This window comes from Oncorhynchus mykiss, chromosome 12 (assembly GCF_013265735.2).
Source record: "Oncorhynchus mykiss isolate Arlee chromosome 12, USDA_OmykA_1.1, whole genome shotgun sequence".
NCBI classification, from domain to species: Eukaryota; Metazoa; Chordata; class Actinopteri; order Salmoniformes; family Salmonidae; genus Oncorhynchus; species Oncorhynchus mykiss.
In genome coordinates, this window is record NC_048576.1 from 16417375 (window position 1) to 16437803 (window position 20429).

General features: G+C 42.7%; 1 protein-coding gene across 1 annotated transcript in view; it reads right to left on the bottom strand.

Moving 5' to 3' along the window:
- Positions 1 to 263: 263 nt before the first annotated feature.
- Positions 264 to 20429, bottom strand: part of LOC110537061 (ADAM metallopeptidase with thrombospondin type 1 motif, 6) — a 131436-nt gene continuing 111270 nt past the window's right edge. The window contains exons 22-25 of the mRNA XM_036937044.1: positions 10452 to 10656; positions 10096 to 10272; positions 3444 to 3600; positions 264 to 785 (exon numbers count right to left, since the gene is read on the bottom strand). Coding sequence (XP_036792939.1) covers positions 676 to 785; positions 3444 to 3600; positions 10096 to 10272; positions 10452 to 10656 — 649 coding nt within the window. The 3' untranslated portion in view covers positions 264 to 675. The remainder of the gene's footprint in view (positions 786 to 3443; positions 3601 to 10095; positions 10273 to 10451; positions 10657 to 20429) is intronic.

The following is a 20429-nucleotide window of genomic DNA, read 5'->3' on the forward strand; positions in this document are numbered from 1 at the left end:
TCCCACTGTCCTCCATTGACAATATGTGGCATAACCACAGACAGATTTAATACAATTGCTTGAATGACACTACGGGTGATGACATCTTGAACAGTTCATTCCAGTACTGGTGTGTTTTGTGATGTGTTTGGGTATAATTTATGGAATATTCACACTGTCTGTCTGTCTGTCTGTCTGTCTGTCCATAGTACCATTACATCCCCCCATCCACTCTTCAGCTACACTCCCTCCTCCTCTCCCCTCTCCTCCCCTCCAGTGGCTATTCCTTCCATCCCTCCTCCTCTCCCCTCTCCTCCCCTCCAGTGGCTATTCCTTCCATCCCTCCTTCCCTGTGGTGATTCTGCTCTATGTGTGATGTGTCCAGCACTTTGGATTAAAAAACAACTACAAAAAACAATAACAACAAACAGATGACAATAAAATAATAAAAATAATATTAATATTATTATTATAATAAAAATAACATCAGTAACAACAATCCTCTAAGGTTCCCACTTCACAGAAGTGACAGTAATAAAGGTGTGTGTCAGCGTGTCTGCTGAGCAGTGGTTAGGTTTCCACGGTGATGGGGAGGGGGCAGGGGGTGTTTTCACTCTGCCCGTTGCCTGTGTGTCTCTTTCTCCTCCAGCTCCCTCTGTTCCTCTCCTTATTTCTCTCGTTCTCTCTCTGTGTGGGTCAGCGTTCTTGGCACGTCTTGCAGCACATCTGTCTGAAGTACGCACGGCCACAGAACTTGAACTTCAGCACCAGTGGGCAATATGCCACTTTGTTTACGTCTTTGCATTCTGGAGAGAAAAATACGAAAATTACACAGGAAATAAAGGAAAGAAGAAGAAGTGGAAGTGGATGTCTATTAACCACCTGGGCTTGTGTTTGTGTGTGTGTGTGTGTGTGTGTGTGTGTGTGTTTGTGTGTGTGTGTGTGTGTGTGTGTGTGTGTTTGTGTGTGTGTTTGTGTGTATGTGTGTGTGTGTGTGTGTGTGTGTGTGTGTGTGTGTGTGTGTGTGTGTGTGTGTGTTTGTGTCTGTGTGTGTATGCGTGTGTGTGTGTGTTTGTGTCTGTGTGTGTATGCGTGAGTGAGTGTGTGTGTGTTTGTGTCTGTGTGTGTATGCGTGAGTGTGTGTGTGTGCTGATGTGCGTGTCCATGTTGTAATATTGCTGTTCTGTTAAAATGTATTAAACTCTTTCTAGACCAGTACGTGTCAACCTCCGTCCGGAGCACTGGCACCAGTCCCACAGATAGTTGTCTGACGCCTATTTAGTCAGTTCTCAGCTGTTAGTTTTAATATAAGCAGCCCTCCGGGCACGTCCCTGGAACAAAAAAGGTTGAGCAACTGTGGACTACTCCAAGTTTCTGTTGTCTCGGACAACGACCGGCCCATAATACATTTTCTGATAATGGGCCTCTGTACGCCTATGTAGATATTCCATAAAAAATCACCTGTTTCCAGCTACAATAGTCATCTACAACACTAACAATGTCTACACTGTATTTCTGATCAATTTGATGTTATTTTAATGGCCTAAACATTTGCTTTTCTTTCAAAAACAAGGTCATCTCTAAGTGGCCCCAAACTTTGAAACGGTAATTGTCTTTGGATGACATAGTGTACATAAACAGATATGTATTGGTGGTATTTACAGTGTTGTCTGTTCCACCGGCTGCCCTTTTCTCATGATAACGGGCCACACATCTTGCTGCTGTGATGCACATTGTGGTATTTTGCCTAAAATATATGGCAGTTTATCAGTGTTGGATTTGTTTTCAAATTCTTTGTGGATCTGTGTAATCTGAGGGTAATATGTGTCTCTAATATGGTCATACATTTGGCAGGAGGTTAGGAAGTGCAGCTCAGTTTCCACCTCATTTTTTGGGCAGTGAGCACATAGCCTGTCATCTCTTGAGAGCCAGGTCTGCCTACGGCGGCTTTTCTCAATAGTAAGGCTATGCTCACGGAATCTGTACATACTCAAAGATTTGTAAAATGTTGGGTCAGTCACAGTGTACTCGTTACCACTGTGTACTCTCTGTTTAGGGCCAGGTAGCATTTCAAGTTGCTCAGTTTTTTGGTTGATTCTTTCCAGTGTGCCAAATTATTATCTTTTTGTTTTCTCATAATTTGGTTGTGTTGCTGTCCTGGGGCTCTGTGGAGTCTGTTTATGTTGGTGAACAGAGCCCCAGATACTGGTGGAATGTGTGGGCATCACTTCCTTTTAGGTGGTTGTAGAATGTTACAGCTCTTTTCTGGATTTTGATAACTAATTCTGCTCTGCATGCATTGTTTGGGGTTTCGCGTTGTACACAAAGTATTATTTTGCAGAATGCTGCATGCAGTTTAAATTGGGTGTTTGTCCCATTTTGTAAATTACTGGTTAGTGAGTGGACCCGGGACCTCACAACTATAAAGGGCAATGGGTTTTTATAACTGATTAAAGTATTTTTTTGCCAGATCCTAATTGGGATGTCAAGTTTTATGTTCCTTTTGATGTCATAGAAGGCTGTTCTTGCCTTGTCTCTCAGATCGTTACCTGCGGTGTTGATGTTTTGGCCAAGGTAGGTATAATTCTTGGTGTGCTCTCGGGCAACAGCGTCTAGAAAGAATGTGTATTTGTTGTCCTGGCAACTGGACCTTTTTTTAATCTCTCTCTCTCTCTGTCTGTCTCTGTCGCTGTCTCTCTCTCTCTTTTTATCCCCCCCTCTGCGTGCTATACGTTTATGTAAGGAGAACACACCATACCAAAGGAACGTCTGGAATTATCGGACTTCAAATGAGTGGTGCGCACGTTTGTCAAATCAAATCAAATCAACTGTATTTATATAGCCCTTCGTACATCAGCTGATATCTCAAACTGTTGTACAGAAACCCAGCCTAAAACCCCAAACAGCAAGCAATGCAGGTGTAGAAGCACGTCAATCCTTTGGGCCCTCTCTTCTGAGGACTATCATTTGTGTTTTCTAAGCTCTTACTGTTACCGGTTTTGTGCAAACATTTGATTTATCAATTCAGGTTGGTCTAGTAAAACTAAGAAAGACATTCAAAATCATAAGCAACCCTCACGCTGCTGTCTGTCTGTCTCTCCGTCTGTCTGTACGGGACAATTAGCCGTTAGCGTCTCCACACACCCTGCTCTCCCTACCGGTTCCATTCAGCTCGATCGACGTGTGGGCTGGGCCTGTCTCTATGCATCCTAACACACATCTGTCATAGCATGGAGAGGATGGAGGGTCCAGGCTGCTCTGACCAGCAGACAGCTCAACCTCACTGGGAAGATGAATGCGTTCTGTAAGAGCTGTGTCATCCCAACGGCTGAATGGAGCTGAGATGGAACTCTGGTATAGGGATGGCTGGATCGTTGTGACGGTTCTGTGTGTGTTTGTATGTGTGCCTGTGTGGTGTGTTTGTGTGTGGGTGCCAGTATGCTTGCATACGTTTCTGTACTCACCGTCTCCGTTAGCGATGGGCGTGGCGCCACACTTGCTCTCACACTGCTGCATGTTGGGGGGTCTGAGGGCCTCGGGACAGTCACTGGAGGGCTGGCCTGTGTAGGAGAGACACTGCACTGTCCGCATCTGCTGGCCCAGCCCACACTGCGCTGAACACTGTGGTGAAACACACACACACTATTAACCACCCCGCACCAGACACTGACCACATAAACACTATTAACCACCCTGCACCAGACACTGAACCACATAAACACTATTAACCACCCTGCACCAAACACTAAACCACATAAACACTATTAACCACCCTGCACCAGACACTGAACCACATAAACACTATTAACCACCCTGCACCAAACACTAAACCACATAAACACTATTAACCACCCTGCACCAAACACTGAACCACATAAACACTATTAATCACCCTGCACCAAACACTGAACCACATAAACACTATTAATCACCCTGCACCAAACACTGAACCACATAAACACTATTAACCACCCTGCACCAGACACTGACCACATAAACACTATTAATCACCCTGCACCAAACACTGACCACATAAACACTATTAACCACCCTGCACCAAACACTGAACCACATAAACACTATTAACCACCCTGCACCAAACACTGACCACATAAACACTATTAACAACCCTGCACCAGACACTGAACCACATGAACACTATTAACCACCCTGCACCAAACACTAAACCACATAAACACTATTAACCACCCTGCACCAGACACTGAACCACATAAACACTATTAATCACCCTGTACCAAACACTGAACCACATAAACACTATTAATCACCCTGCACCAGACACTAAACCACATAAACACTATTAACCACCCTGCACCAGACACTGAACCACATAAACACTATTAACCACCCTGCACCAGACACTGAACCACATAAACACTATTAACCACCCTGCACCAGACACTGAACCACATAAACACTATTAACCACCCTGCACCAGACACTGAACCACATAAACACTATTAATCACCCTGCACCAAACACTAAACCACATAAACACTATTAACCACCCTGCACCAAACACTAAACCACATAAACACTATTAACCACCCTGCACCAGACACTGAACCACATAAAAACTATTAACCACCCTGCACCAGACACTGAACCACACACACACTATTAACCACCCTGCACCAGACACTGACCACATAAACACTATTAACCACCCTGCACCAGACACTGACCACATAAACACTATTAACCACCCTGCACCAGACACTGACCACATAAACACTATTAACCACCCTGCATCAAACACTGAACCACATAAACACTATTAACCACCCTGCATCAAACACTGAACCACACACACACTATTAACCACCCTGCACCAGACACTGACCACATAAACACTATTAACCACCCTGCACCAGACACTGAACCACATAAACACTATTAACCACCCTGCACCAGACACTGACCACATAAACACTATTAATCACCCTGCACCAAACACTGAACCACATAAACACTATTAACCACCCTGCACCAGACACTGACCACATAAACATTATTAATCACCCTGCACCAGACACTGACCACATAAACACTATTAATCACCCTGCATCAAACACTGAACCAGATAAACACTATTAACCACCCTGCACCAGACACTGAACCACACACACACTATTAACCACCCTGCACCAGACACTGAACCACACACACACTATTAACCACCCTGCACCAGACACTGAACCACATAAACACTATTAACCACCCTGCACCAAACACTGAACCACATAAACACTATTAACCACCCTGCACCAGACACTGAACCAGATAAACACTATTAACCACCCTGCACCAGACACTGACCACATAAACACTATTAATCACCCTGTACCAGACACTGAACCACATAAACACTATTAACCACCCTGCACCAAACACTGACCACATAAACACTATTAACCACCCTGCACCAGACACTGAACCACATAAACACTATTAACCACCCTGTACCAGACACTGAACCACATAAACACTATTAACCACCCTGCACCAGACACTGAACCACATAAACACTATTAACCACCCTGCACCAGACACTGAACCACATAAACACCATTAACCACCCTGCACCAAACACTGAACCACATAAACACTATTAACCACCCTGCACCAAACACTGAACCACATAAACACTATTAACCACCCTGCACCAGACACTGAACCAGATAAACACTATTAACCACCCTGCACCAGACACTGACCACATAAACACTATTAATCACCCTGTACCAGACACTGAACCACATAAACACTATTAACCACCCTGCACCAAACACTGACCACATAAACACTATTAACCACCCTGCACCAGACACTGAACCACATAAACACTATTAACCACCCTGCACCAAACACTGAACCACATAAACACTATTAATCACCCTGCACCAAACACTGAACCACATAAACACTATTAATCACCCTGTACCAAACACTGAACCACATAAACACTATTAATCACCCTGCACCAGACAATGAACCACATAAACACTATTAACCACCCTGCACCAGACACTGAACCACATAAACACTATTAATCACATACTTCATTCAAAAGACACAGACATATTTATTACCCCTCAGCACAGCCACACTGTTAAAACTCCTACCCACTACATGTGTTAGAACTTAGAGTAACTGAGTCACTGAGTCAGTCAAACAGCACTTCTCCTGGCTGTGTCATTCTGATGACGTCCTGTATGGGCCAAGCCAAGCCAAGCCTAGCCTGAGTTTGCAGATTCTCACTGCCCCCTGTTTTACTTTCCCAGCAGACACTCAACAGTTCTGTCTAATCACTAGGGATAATGTAGCTTATCCTATGAGAGAGAGAAAGAGAGAAAGAGAGAGAGAGAGAGAGAGAGAGAGAGAGAGAGAGAGAGAGATGGAGAGAGATGAAAGAGAGATGAGCGAGATGGAGAGAGATGAAAGAGAGATGAAAGAGAGAGAGAGAGAGATTGAGCAAGAGATGGAGATGAGAGAGATGAAAGAGAGAGAGAGAGAGAGAGAGAGAGAGCGAGAGATGGAGATAAGAGAGAAAGATGGAAATGAGAGAGATAGAGAGAGATGAAAGAGAGAGAGAGAGATCGAGCAAGAGATGGAGATGAGAGAGAGAGAGAGATTGAGCGAGACATGGAGATGAGAGAGAGAGAGAGATGGAGATGAGAGAGATGAAAGAGAGAGAGAGAGATGGAGATGAGAGAGATAAAGAGAGATGAAAGAGAGAGATGAAAGAGAGAGAGATAGAGATGAGAGAGATATAACTATAATTAACATGCATTAATGGGAGAGGGCAGAACTGGTGGGTTCTCCTTCCTCACAGAGAGGCCTTAGTGTGTGTGTGTGTGTGTGTGTGTGTGTGTGTGTCTTCTGTTCAGGCCAGTTGAACCTGGTATGACCTGGGAAGAAGGTAATAGTAATTCTTTAATGGGAATCAGTGAGACTGCAGTCTGCTGGACTACATTAGAAGAGAGAGGTGGTAGCTACCAGCTAGAGACACAAGAGAACATGTTGCAGTTCGTTGTTACAGTTCGTTGCATCAGCTAGGAATATGTAGTCAATTACATCAGCTAGGAATATGTAGTCAATTACATCAGCTAGGAATATGTAGTCAATTACATCAGCTAGGAATATGTAGTCAATTACACCAGCTAGGAATATGTAGTCAATTACATCAGCTAGGAATATGTAGTCAATTACATCAGCTAGGAATATGTAGTCAATTACATCAGCTAGGAATATGTAGTCAATTACATCAGCTAGGAATATGTAGTCAATTACATCAGCTAGGAATATGTAGTCAATTACATCAGCTAGGAATATGTAGTCAATTACATCAGCTAGGAATATGTAGTCAATTACATCAGCTAGGAATATGTAGTCAATTACATCAGCTAGGAATATGTAGTCAATTACATCAACTAGGAATATGTAGTCAATTACATCAGCTAGGAATATGTAGTCAATTACATCAGCTAGGAATATGTAGTCAATTACATCAGCTAGGAATATGTAGTCAATTACATCAGCTAGGAATATGTAGTCAATTACATCAGCTAGGAATATGTAGTCAATTACATCAGCTAGGAATATGTAGTCAATTACATCAGCTAGGAATATGTAGTCAATTACATCAACTAGGAATATGTAGTCAATTACATCAGCTAGGAATATGTAGTCAATTACATCAGCTAGGAATATGTAGTCAATTACATCAGCTAGGAATATGTAGTCAATTACATCAGCTAGGAATATGTAGTCAATTACATCAGCTAGGAATATGTAGTCAATTACATCAGCTAGGAATATGTAGTCAATTACATCAGCTAGGAATATGTAGTCAATTACATCAGCTAGGAATATGTAGTCAATTACATCAGCTAGGAATATGTAGTCAATTACATCAGCTAGGAATATGTAGTCAATTACATCAGCTAGGAATATGTAGTCAATTACATCAACTAGGAATATGTAGTCAATTACACCAGCTAGGAATATGTAGTCAATTACATCAGCTAGGAATATGTAGTCAATTACATCAGCTAGGAATATGTAGTCAATTACATCAGCTAGGAATATGTAGTCAATTACATCAACTAGGAATATGTAGTCAATTACATCAGCTAGGAATATGTAGTCAATTACATCAGCTAGGAATATGTAGTCAATTACATCAGCTAGGAATATGTAGTCAATTACACCAGCTAGGAATATGTAGTCAATTACATCAGCTAGGAATATGTAGTCAATTACATCAGCTAGGAATATGTAGTCAATTACATCAACTAGGAATATGTAGTCAATTACATCAGCTAGGAATATGTAGTCAATTACACCAGCTAGGAATATGTAGTCAATTACATCAGCTAGGAATATGTAGTCAATTACATCAGCTAGGAATATGTAGTCAATTACATCAGCTAGGAATATGTAGTCAATTACATCAACTAGGAATATGTAGTCAATTACATCAGCTAGGAATATGTAGTCAATTACATCAGCTAGGAATATGTAGTCAATTACATCAACTAGGAATATGTAGTCAATTACATCAGCTAGGAATATGTAGTCAATTACATCAGCTAGGAATATGTAGTCAATTACATCAGCTAGGAATATGTAGTCAATTACATCAGCTAGGAATATGTAGTCAATTACATCAGCTAGGAATATGTAGTCAATTACACCAGCTAGGAATATGTAGTCAATTACATCAACTAGGGGTTATCAGTGCAACTCAACAGTTCTCCTGTCTATGTTATTCTCTGTATCGTAGTAGTTCTGTCTGTAACATACTAGTCATATTACAGAAAGAGTTTCTCTGGTCACGTTCTCTAGTAGACTTTACGGACACTTCTAGATATACCTGGATGTTATTTAGTGGCCTTGTTGTGGGATTGCAGTGGTGGACTTTGTTGTGGTAGTAAAGTGGGGGTTAGAGGTCAGACTCCAGAGGTTAGAGGTCATGGGCTATGGTTCAAGGTTCTAATGGCAACCATATGTACGCTCACACACAAACAACAACATCCGGTGCCCCAACTTCATTCAGAAGGCCGGGGGCTCTATTCAATCCGTATTGTGGAAGTTCAGCGCCAAAGCCCAATTGTATTTTAAAGGCAATTCTCCCGTGTGGCTGGAGAACCCATTCACGGTAAACGCTGCATTTGTCGGCTCAATCTGAAATGTATAGCAAACACTTCAGCGATACATATTGAATTGAGCCAATGGCTGATAACCTCTCTGTGGCCCGTCAAAGGACAGGGTCAGTATCAGTGGGGCCTAATACACACCAGAAACACCAGTTTTAAGTCTGTTTGGATTAAGGACTTTCTCACGCACTGGCCAAGGAGATGTCTGTCTCTCTCTCTCTCTCCCTCTCCCTCTCCCTGTCTCTCTCTCCCTCTCTCTCTCTCTCTCACACTATATATATCTCCCTCTCTCTCCCTCCAGCCCCTCTTTGCCTCACCTCCTCCTCTACTCCTGTCTCTCACCCGTCTCTTCCTGAGCTGTATAAAGGGCAGATTGAAGTGAAGACAGTGCTTTCCTCCACAGTCTCGCTGGCGGAGGCCAAAAGGTCACTGGTTCAAATCCCACTTAAGACCATGCATTGATGTAGGCCATCTGTCAGGGCCGGCCTGGGCCCTAATAAAGACTGTCTAATTTGGAGGGGATGACATGCAGGCTGGGATGTGAGGCTCCACAGAGCCTGATCTGAAGGGAAGGTAAGCCTGGTGGCCCGGTGGGCACAGAGGTCAGACACAAGTTGATGGGATGGCTGAGACCTGACTGGAGCCGCGGTACTCAATCACACACACACACACACACCGGCATGCACTAAAGCACAGGCAGGCAGACTGGTTGGACAGGCGCATGTGATCAGCACTAGGGACACCAGTTTATGATCAGAGTGTAAATTCTGTTGACTGTTCACCAAAACAGGATGTGGTGTCTGTTCATCTTACAACAGTTCATTTTAATTGCCTTTACAAAAATGTTGTTGTTTTGATATCCCCATGTCAAGACATATCAAAGCAATGAAAAGTGAAAGGAAGCAATGATTTCTGAAGGGGGGAACAATCGTACCTGTCCCCATTCACCTAGGATCCATCTGGGTGGTGGACAGTGTCCCAGACTGCAGCGGGTCCTGATGGGGGGCTTGTTGTGGCCGGGACAGTGGGCGGGGGGGAAGGTCTTGGTCAGGTTGCTGCTCTTACACAGCACGATGCGGTGCTTGAACCCAGGGCCACATCTGGGTGTACACTGGGGGACAGAAGGAACAACACACAAGCTCAATAAAACTATTCAACTTATTCTAGGTCTCTATTGAAACCACTGCTGTAACTCAAAGTGATTCCAGTTGAAAGAAGCGGTTAAAATGACAACATTATGTTTTTCCTGCTGGGACGTCAACAAGTGAAAAGGGGTAGTTCTTCTCTCACCTCTGACCAATCCAGAGTGACCCACTGAGGGGGGCAGGACTGGTTGTTGCAGGCTTCTCGTTCTATTGGTCGGTGCGTCAGACAGTGGCTGTCCTCCAGGGTCTCCTCCTCGGCAGGCCCCATTTTCCTGATACAGAGAACCGTCCGTGTCCGTATCCCGCCATCACACGTCTTCCCACAGGCCGACCAGTCCCCTATAAACCACCTACAACAACACAACCACACAATGGTGTAAAGTACTTAAGTAAAAATAGTTTAAAGTACTACTTAAGTCGTTTTTATGGGTATCTGTACCCTACAACACCTTTTACTTTTACATCACTACATTCCTAAAGAAAATAATGTACTTTTTACTCCATATATTTTCTCTGACACCTAAAAGTACTCTTTACATTTTAAATGCTTAGCAGGACATGAAAATGGTCCCATTCATGCACTTATCAAGAGAACATCCCTGGTCATCTCTACTGCCTCTGATCTGGTGGACTCACTAAACATGAACACTTTGTTTGTAAATGAGTGTTAAAATGTTTAAGTGTGCCCATGGCCATCCTTAAATAAAATATTTGCTTAATATAAGGAATGTGAAATGATTTATACTTTTACATTTACTTTTGATACTTAAGTATATATATATATTTTTTAAAATTTGATTTCACCTTTATTTAATCAGGTAGGCCAGTTGAGAACAAGTTCTCATTTACAACCTGGCCAAGATAAAGCAAAGCAGTGCGACACAAACAACAACACAGAGTTACACATGGATTAAACAAACATACAGTCAATAATATTATAGAAAAGTCTATACACCGTGTGTGCAAATGAAGTAAGATTAGGGAGGTAAGGCAGTAAATAGGCCATGGTGGCGGAATAATTACAACTTAGCAATTTAAACACTGGAGTGATAGATGTGCAGAAGATGAATGTGCAATTAGAGATACCGTGGTGCAAAGGAGAAAAAAAAATAACAATATGGTGATGAGGTAGTTCGATGGGCTATTTACAGATGGGCTATGTACAGGTGCAATGATCTGTAAGCTGCTCTGACAGCTGATGCTTAAAGTTAGTGAGGGAGATATGAGTTTCCAGCTTCAGTGATTTTTGCAGTTCGCTCCAGTCATTGGCAGGAGAGAAATGGAAGGAAAGGCGGCCAAAGGAGGAATTGACTTTGGGGGTGACCAGTGAAATATACCTGCTGGAGCGCGTGCTACGGGTGGGTGCTGCTATGTTGACCAGTGAGCTGAGATAAGGCGAAGCCTTACCTAGCAAAGACTTATAGATGACCTGGAGCCAGTGGGTTTTGCGACAAATATGAAGCGAGGGCCAGCCAACAAGAGCATACAGGTCGCAGTGGTGGGTAGTATACGGGGCTTTGGTGACAAAACGGATGGCACTGTGATAGACTGCATCCAATTTGCTGAGTAGAGTGTTGGAGGCTACTTTGTAAATAATATCGGCAAAGTCAAGGGTCGGTAGGATAGTCCGTTTTTCGAGGGTATGTTTGACGGCATGAGTGAAGGATGCTTTGTTGCAAAATAGGAAGTTGATTCTAGATTTCATTTTGGATTGGAGATGCTTAATGTGAGTCTGGAAGGAGAGTTTACAGTCTAACCAGACACCTAGGTATTTGTTGTTGTCCACATATTCTAAGTCAGAACCGTCCAGAGTAGTGATGCTAGATGGGCGGGCAGGTGTCGGCAGCGATCTGTTGAAGAGCATGCATTTAGTTTTACTTGCATTTAAGAGCAGTTGGAGGCCACGGAAGGAGTGTTGTATGACATTGAAGCTCGTATGGAGGTTAGTTAACACAGTGTCCAAAGAAGGGCCAGATGTATACAAAATGGTGTCGTCTGCGTAGAGGTGGATCAGAAAATCAACAGCAGCAAGAGCGACATCATTTATGTATACAGAGAAAAGAGTCGGCCCGAGAATTGAACCCTGTGGCACCCCCATAGAGACTGCCAGAGGTCAGATTGCCTAGCGGAGAAGGTACGGTGGGATTCAAAATGGTCGGTGATCTGTTTCTTAACTTGGCTTGCGAAGACCTTAGATAGACAGGGTAGGATAGATATCGGTCTGTAACAGTTTGGGTCTAGGGTGTCTCCCCCTTTGAAGAGGGGGATGACCGCAGCAGCTTTCCAATCTTCGGGGATCTCAGACGATACGAAAGAGAGGTTGAACAGGCTAGTAATAGGGGTTGCAACATTTGCGGCGGATAATTTTAGAAAGAGAGGGTCCAGATTTTGCAGCTCTTTTAGAACATCAGCAATCTGGATTTGGGTGAAGGAGAAATGGGGGAGGCTTGGGCAAGTTGCTGTGGGGGGTGCAGAGCTGTTGACCGGGGTAGGGGTAGCCAGGTGGAAAGCATGGCCAGCCGTAGAAAAATGCTTACGGAAATTCTCAATTATCGTGGATTTAAAAACAAATACTTTTACTCAAGTAGTATTTTACTGGGTGACTTTCACTTTTACTTGAGTCATTTTCTATTAAGATATCTTTACTTTTACTCAAGTATGACAATTGGGTACTTTTTCCACCACTGCAACCACATTGGAACAACGATTTAACCACAATGAACTGTCCCTTTAACTTAGCTATTGGAACCATATGGATCAGATCATTATTCATACGGCTGACAGTACTATACAGTTGATATAAATTGCATATTGTTTCAGGTGTACACTGAGTGCACAAAACATTAGGAGCAACATCCTAATATTGAGTTGCACCCCCTTTTGCCCCCAGGACAGCCTCAATTCGTCGGGGCTTGTCTCTATAAGGTGTCTAAAGCATGGCACAGGGATTCTGGCCCATGTTGACTACAATGCTTCCAACAGTTGTGTCAAATTGGCTGGATGTCCTTTGGGTGGTGGACCTTTCTTGATACACACAGGAAACTGTTGCGCATGAAAAACCCAGAAGTGTTGCATTTCTTGACACACTCAAACCGGTGCACCTGACACCTACTACCAAACCCCGTTCAAAGGCACTTAAATATTTTGTCTTGTCCATTCACCCTCTGGATGGCACACATACACAATCCATGTCTCAATTGTCTCAAGGCTTAAAAATCATTCTTTAACCTGTCTCCTCCCCTTCATCTACACTGATTGAAATGGATATAACATCAATAAGGGATCATAGCTTTCACCTGTATTCACCAGGTCAGTCTATGTCATGGAAAGAGCAGGTGTTCCTAATGTTTTGGACACACAGTGTGTATTCTGTATTAAATAAGAGTGTTTTCTTGTATATATACCAAGACTAATTCATCACACAGCTACAGGGTCGTCTCCAGGGTCGTCTCCAGGGTCGCTCTTAGGCTCTGGAACTCCCTCTCTCCAGCCATCTGTGACCCCCCCCCACCCCCGCTCTATTTATTCATGTTTTTGTTTCGTCTGATGTTGTTGTTTTTGTTTTATTTTCACAAGCTACTTTGTGTCTTTGAAAAGCTTTGTATAAGTCACATGTAAAATATTATTATTATTATTACTATTATTAGTATTATTACTACAATCAACACAGACATATAGACTGTGAGCCGTTACAGCCCTGAATCCATTTCACATCATCTACAGGAATGTATCCTAAATGAACAATGTCTCCCAATATCTGGGTTGCCAACAATCATGTTTACACGCTCATGTTGAGACAGTACTGTGAACACTATGTTTGCGTTCCTGATTGAAAAATCACAGCATGTGTTTGTTGCAGTTCAGTTTGATACTGCAATGGACAACAAGGGATTGTCTGAGATTCTGAGAAGAGTAGAAAGGAGTCCACTAACTAGCTGAATACACATAGAAAGTGGCCCTTAATGAAGTGAGTTGATAAATTCAAAGATAACTGTCTTGGACATTGGGTGAAGCCAGGAACAGCTTAAGACCAGAACTTCACATCGGTTCATTACAGATGCCCATCTAATGGTAATGACTCACTCATATACACCCCTATATACACACACACCACTATTGGCAGACGGCTTCAGCCCATTGGCCAACAGTATTTAATCCCTTCACCTTATTGGCCAACTATTTTTAATCCATTCAGCCTATTGGCCAACATAATTTAATCCCTTCAACCCATTGGCCAACAGTAATTAATCCCTTCAGCCTATTGGCCAACTGTTTTTAATCCATTCAGCCTATTGGCTAACAGAATTTAATCCATTCAGCCCATTGGCCAACATAATTTAATCCCTCTTTTTCCAATGGAACATCTGAGACATGATTGAACTCTGTCTGACCGTTCCCCCAGCCCTCGCAAAGAAGCTAAGCACATTTGGCCACAACACACACACACCTACACACTAAGGCCTCTCTGTGAGGAAGGAAAACCCACCAGTTCTGCCCTCTCCCATAGCAACAATTCACCTGGTCATAATAATTACAGAAAGAAGAGTTACCATGCCAACAACTTAATTCCACAGAATGCTTTCTCAACCAATGGCCTGATAAACGTCTGTGCATGTAGAATGTTCATTCTACTTCTATGCATGTATTTGTGAGAGGTATTGACATGTTGAATGCACCAAGCTGTCTGTCTAAACTACTGGCACACAGCTTGGACACCCATACACACCTCACAAGACATGCCACAAGAGGTCTCTTCACAGTCCCCAAGTCCAGAACAGACCATGGGAGGTGCACACATGACCCCATCTCTCTCTCTCTCTCTCTCTCTCTCTCTCTCTCTCTCTCTCTCTCTCTCTCTCTCTCTCTCTCTCTCTCTCTCTCTCTCGCTCTCTCTCTCTCTCTCTCTCTCTCTCTCTCTCTCTCTCTCTCTCGTCCTAGTATCCCTAGTATTAATAGTGTTTATGTGGTCAGTGTTTGATGCAGGGTGGTTAATAGTGTTTATGTGGTTCAGTGTCTGGTGCAGGGTGGTTAATAGTGTTTATGTGGTTCAGTGTTTGGTGCAGGGTGGTTAATAGTGTTTATCTGGTTCAGTGTCTGGTGCAGGGTGGTTAATAGTGTTTATGTGGTTCAGTGTTTGGTGCAGGGTGGTTAATAGTGTTTATGTGGTCAGTGTCTGGTGCAGGGTGGTTAATGGTGTTTATGTGGTTCAGTGTCTGGTGCAGGGTGGTTAATAGTGTTTATGTGGTTCAGTGTCTGGTGCAGGGTGGTTAATAGTGTTTATGTGGTCAGTGTTTGATGCAGGGTGGTTAATAGTGTTTATGTGGTTCAGTGTCTGGTGCAGGGTGGTTAATAGTGTTTATGTGGTTCAGTGTTTGGTGCAGGGTGATTAATAGTGTTTATGTGGTCAGTGTCTGGTACAGGGTGATTAATAGTGTTTATGTGGTTCAGTGTCTGGTACAGGGTGATTAATAGTGTTTATGTGGTTCAGTGTCTGGTACAGGGTGATTAATAGTGTTTATGTGGTTCAGTGTTTGATACAGGGTGGTTAATAGTGTTTATGTGGTCAGTGTTTGATGCAGGGTGGTTAATAGTGTTTATGTGGTTCAGTGTCTGGTGCAGGGTGGTTAATAGTGTGTGTGTGGTTCAGTGTTTGATGCAGGGTGGTTAATAGTGTTTATGTGGTTCAGTGTCTGGTGCAGGGTGGTTAATGGTGTTTATGTGGTTCAGTGTTTGATGCAGGGTGATTAATAGTGTTTATGTGGTTCAGTGTCTGGTGCAGGGTGGTTAATAGTGTTTATGTGGTTCAGTGTCTGGTGCAGGGTGGTTAATAGTGTTTATGTGGTTCAGTGTTTGGTACAGGGTGGTTAATAGTGTTTATGTGGTCAGTGTCTGGTGCAGGGTGGTTAATAGTGTTTATGTGGTTTAGTGTTTGATGCAGGGTGGTTAATAGTGTTTATGTGGTCAGTGTTTGATGCAGGGTGGTTAATAGTGTTTATGTGGTTCAGTGTCAGATGCAGGGTGGTTAATAGTTTTTATGTGGTTCAGTGTTTGGTGCAGGGTGGTTAATAGTGTTTATCTGGTTCAGTGTTTGATGCAGGGTGGTTAATGGTGTTTATGTGGTTCAGTGTCTGGTGCAGGGTGGTTAATGGTGTTTATGTGGTTCAGTGTTTGGTGCAGGGTGGTTAATAGTGTTTATGTGGTTCAGTGTTTGGTGCAGGGTGGTTAATAGTGTTTATGTGGTCAGTGTTTGATGCAGGGTGGTTAATAGTGTTTATGTGGTTCAGTGTCTGGTACAGGGTGATTAATAGTGTTTATGTGGTTCAGTGTTTGATACAGGGTGGTTAATAGTGTTTATGTGGTCAGTGTTTGATGCAGGGTGGTTAATAGTGTTTATGTGGTCAGTGTTTGATGCAGGGTGATTAATAGTGTTTATGTGGTTCAGTGTCTGGTACAGGGTGATTAATAGTGTTTATGTGGTTCAGTGTCTGGTACAGGGTGATTAATAGTGTTTATGTGGTTCAGTGTCTGGTACAGGGTGATTAATAGTGTTTATGTGGTTCAGTGTCTGGTACAGGGTGATTAATAGTGTTTATGTGGTTCAGTGTTTGATACAGGGTGGTTAATAGTGTTTATGTGGTCAGTGTTTGATGCAGGGTGGTTAATAGTGTTTATGTGGTTCAGTGTCTGGTGCAGGGTGGTTAATAGTGTGTGTGTGGTTCAGTGTTTGATGCAGGGTGGTTAATAGTGTTTATGTGGTTCAGTGTCTGGTGCAGGGTGGTTAATGGTGTTTATGTGGTTCAGTGTTTGATGCAGGGTGATTAATACTGTTTATGTGGTTCAGTGTCTGGTGCAGGGTGGTTAATAGTGTTTATGTGGTTCAGTGTCTGGTGCAGGGTGGTTAATAGTGTTTATGTGGTTCAGTGTTTGGTACAGGGTGGTTAATAGTGTTTATGTGGTCAGTGTCTGGTGCAGGGTGGTTAATAGTGTTTATGTGGTTCAGTGTTTGATGCAGGGTGGTTAATAGTGTTTATGTGGTCAGTGTTTGATGCAGGGTGGTTAATAGTGTTTATGTGGTTCAGTGTCAGATGCAGGGTGGTTAATAGTTTTTATGTGGTTCAGTGTTTGGTGCAGGGTGGTTAATAGTGTTTATCTGGTTCAGTGTTTGATGCAGGGTGGTTAATGGTGTTTATGTGGTTCAGTGTCTGGTGCAGGGTGGTTAATGGTGTTTATGTGGTTCAGTGTTTGGTGCAGGGTGGTTAATAGTGTTTATGTGGTTCAGTGTTTGATGCAGGGTGGTTAATGGTGTTTATGTGGTTCAGTGTTTGGTGCAGGGTGGTTAATAGTGTTTATGTGGTTCAGTGTCTGGTGCAGGGTGGTTAATAGTGTTTATGTGGTTCAGTGTTTGGTGCAGGGTGGTTAATAGTGTTTATGTGGTCAGTGTTTGATGCAGGGTGGTTAATAGTGTTTATGTGGTTCAGTGTCTGGTGCAGGGTGGTTAATAGTGTTTATGTGGTTCAGTGTTTGGTGCAGGGTGATTAATAGTGTTTATGTGGTTCAGTGTCTGGTACAGGGTGATTAATAGTGTTTATGTGGTTCAGTGTCTGGTACAGGGTGATTAATAGTGTTTATGTGGTTCAGTGTCTGGTACAGGGTGATTAATAGTGTTTATGTGGTTCAGTGTCTGGTACAGGGTGATTAATAGTGTTTATGTGGTTCAGTGTCTGGTACAGGGTGATTAATAGTGTTTATGTGGTTCAGTGTTTGATACAGGGTGGTTAATAGTGTTTATGTGGTCAGTGTTTGATGCAGGGTGGTTAATAGTGTTTATGTGGTTCAGTGTTTGGTGCAGGGTGGTTAATAGTGTTTATGAGGTTCAGTGTTTGGTGCAGGGTGGTTAATAGTGTTTATGTGGGTCAGTGTCTGGTGCAGGGTGGTTAATAGTGTTTCTGTGGTTCAGTGTCTGGTGCAGGGTGGTTAATAGTGTGTGTGTGGTTCAGTGTTTGATGCAGGGTGGTTAATAGTGTTTATGTGGTTCAGTGTTTGGTACAGGGTGATTAATAGTGTTTATGTGGTTCAGTGTTTGATGCAGGGTGGTTAATAGTGTTTATGTGGTTCAGTGTTTGATACAGGGTGGTTAATAGTGTTTATGTGGTCAGTGTCTGGTGCAGGGTGGTTAATAGTGTTTATGTGGTTCAGTGTTTGATGCAGGGTGGTTAGTAGTGTTTATGTGGTCAGTGTCTGGTGCAGGGTGGTTAATAGTGTTTATGTGGTTCAGTGTTTGATGCAGGGTGGTTAATAGTGTTCATGTGGTCAGTGTTTGATGCAGGGTGGTTAATAGTGTTTATGTGGTTCAGTGTCAGATGCAGGGTGGTTAATAGTTTTTATGTGGTTCAGTGTTTGGTGCAGGGTGGTTAATAGTGTTTATCTGGTTCAGTGTTTGATGCAGGGTGGTTAATGGTGTTTATGTGGTTAAGTGTCTGGTGCAGGGTGGTTAATGGTGTTTATGTGGTTCAGTGTTTGGTGCAGGGTGGTTAATAGTGTTTATGTGGTTCAGTGTTTGATGCAGGGTGGTTAATGGTGTTTATGTGGTTCAGTGTTTGGTGCAGGGTGGTTAATAGTGTTTATCTGGTTCAGTGTTTGATGCAGGGTGGTTAATGGTGTTTATGTGGTTCAGTGTTTGGTGCAGGGTGGTTAATAGTGTTTATCTGGTTCAGTGTTTGATGCAGGGTGGTTAATGGTGTTTATGTGGTTCAGTGTCTGGTGCAGGGTGGTTAATGGTGTTTATGTGGTTCAGTGTTTGGTGCAGGGTGGTTAATAGTGTTTATGTGGTTCAGTGTTTGATGCAGGGTGGTTAATGGTGTTTATGTGGTTCAGTGTCTGGTGCAGGGTGGTTAATAGTGTTTATGTGGTTCAGTGTTTGGTGCAGGGTGGTTAATAGTGTTTATGTGGTTCAGTGTTTGATGCAGGGTGGTTAATAGTGTTTATGTGGTTCAGTGTCTGGTGCAGGGTGATTAATAATGTTTATGTGGTCAGTGTCTGGTGCAGGGTGGTTAATAGTGTTTATGTGGTTCAGTGTTTGAATCATTGACGTAATAATTGAGCATTTTCTTCAAAAATAATAATTGAGCATTTTCTTCAAAAAAAGTTTCACAGCTTACGGGCTCCTTTGAAGGCAAATTAATATAGCAAGTCATAATCGTTTTCATGAAAGATTTTTCTTATCCAGAGCCTTAACTTCTGGCAGAGCTAAATGCTTGTTCAGTCAGTCTTCTCAGGGAGAGCCCCAGGCATGAGCGACATAAGTCCCTTTAAGATCCCCGGCCACTAGGGGGCCCCGGAACAAATTAGTATTTGTTCTTTTTATTTTATTAGGAACTCAACTTACTGTTAGAATACACAAGGTGCAGTTTCGAAATGTTATTGTGCATCAGAAATGTTTATCTTGTCATGTCAGTCCCTGACAGTCACTCAATTAGCCCATGTCAGAAAAACATTTTTTGATTGGTAAATTAGTGTAGCCAGCTATGTAAACTTGGTAATCATGGCTGAATTTCCGACCGGGCACGAAGGGCACGTGCCCAGGGCCCTGAGTTTCAGAGAGCCCCCATTGATTATGTAAGTCACTCTCACTCAGATATCATATTAACATGGCATAAGTCATGGCAGAATGTTTAGAATTGCAGGAAATTAGTAATAAAATTGCTAAATCTTGTTTCCACCTCATGTCAAAATGTTTAGAATTGCAGAAACTTGCTTTAAAATTGCAACATTAAATATCTCTTAGGGCCCCCAAAAGGCTGAATCTTCTGAACCCACTCCACTCACTAACTACTGTTAGTTGGTCTCTGGTTGTCAGTCATTAAAAGGTTGTATGTAATACATGTTCTGGACCTGAGGTCCAACAGTATTAGCATATAGTACATCCATCCAGCATAGTTTAGCACGATTATCTTTCTGTTCCAAGATGGACATGAGGTTCACAGCGTCTGAGGGTCTTCCATGCTGTACGTGATCCCTGTGTTGTATTGTACTGTACTGTATGTGATGTTGGTTGAGCGTGACAGGCATTTACTGAGCGTGACCACTGTATAGTACTGTGTTGAGCCGTATTGTCCTGTATAAT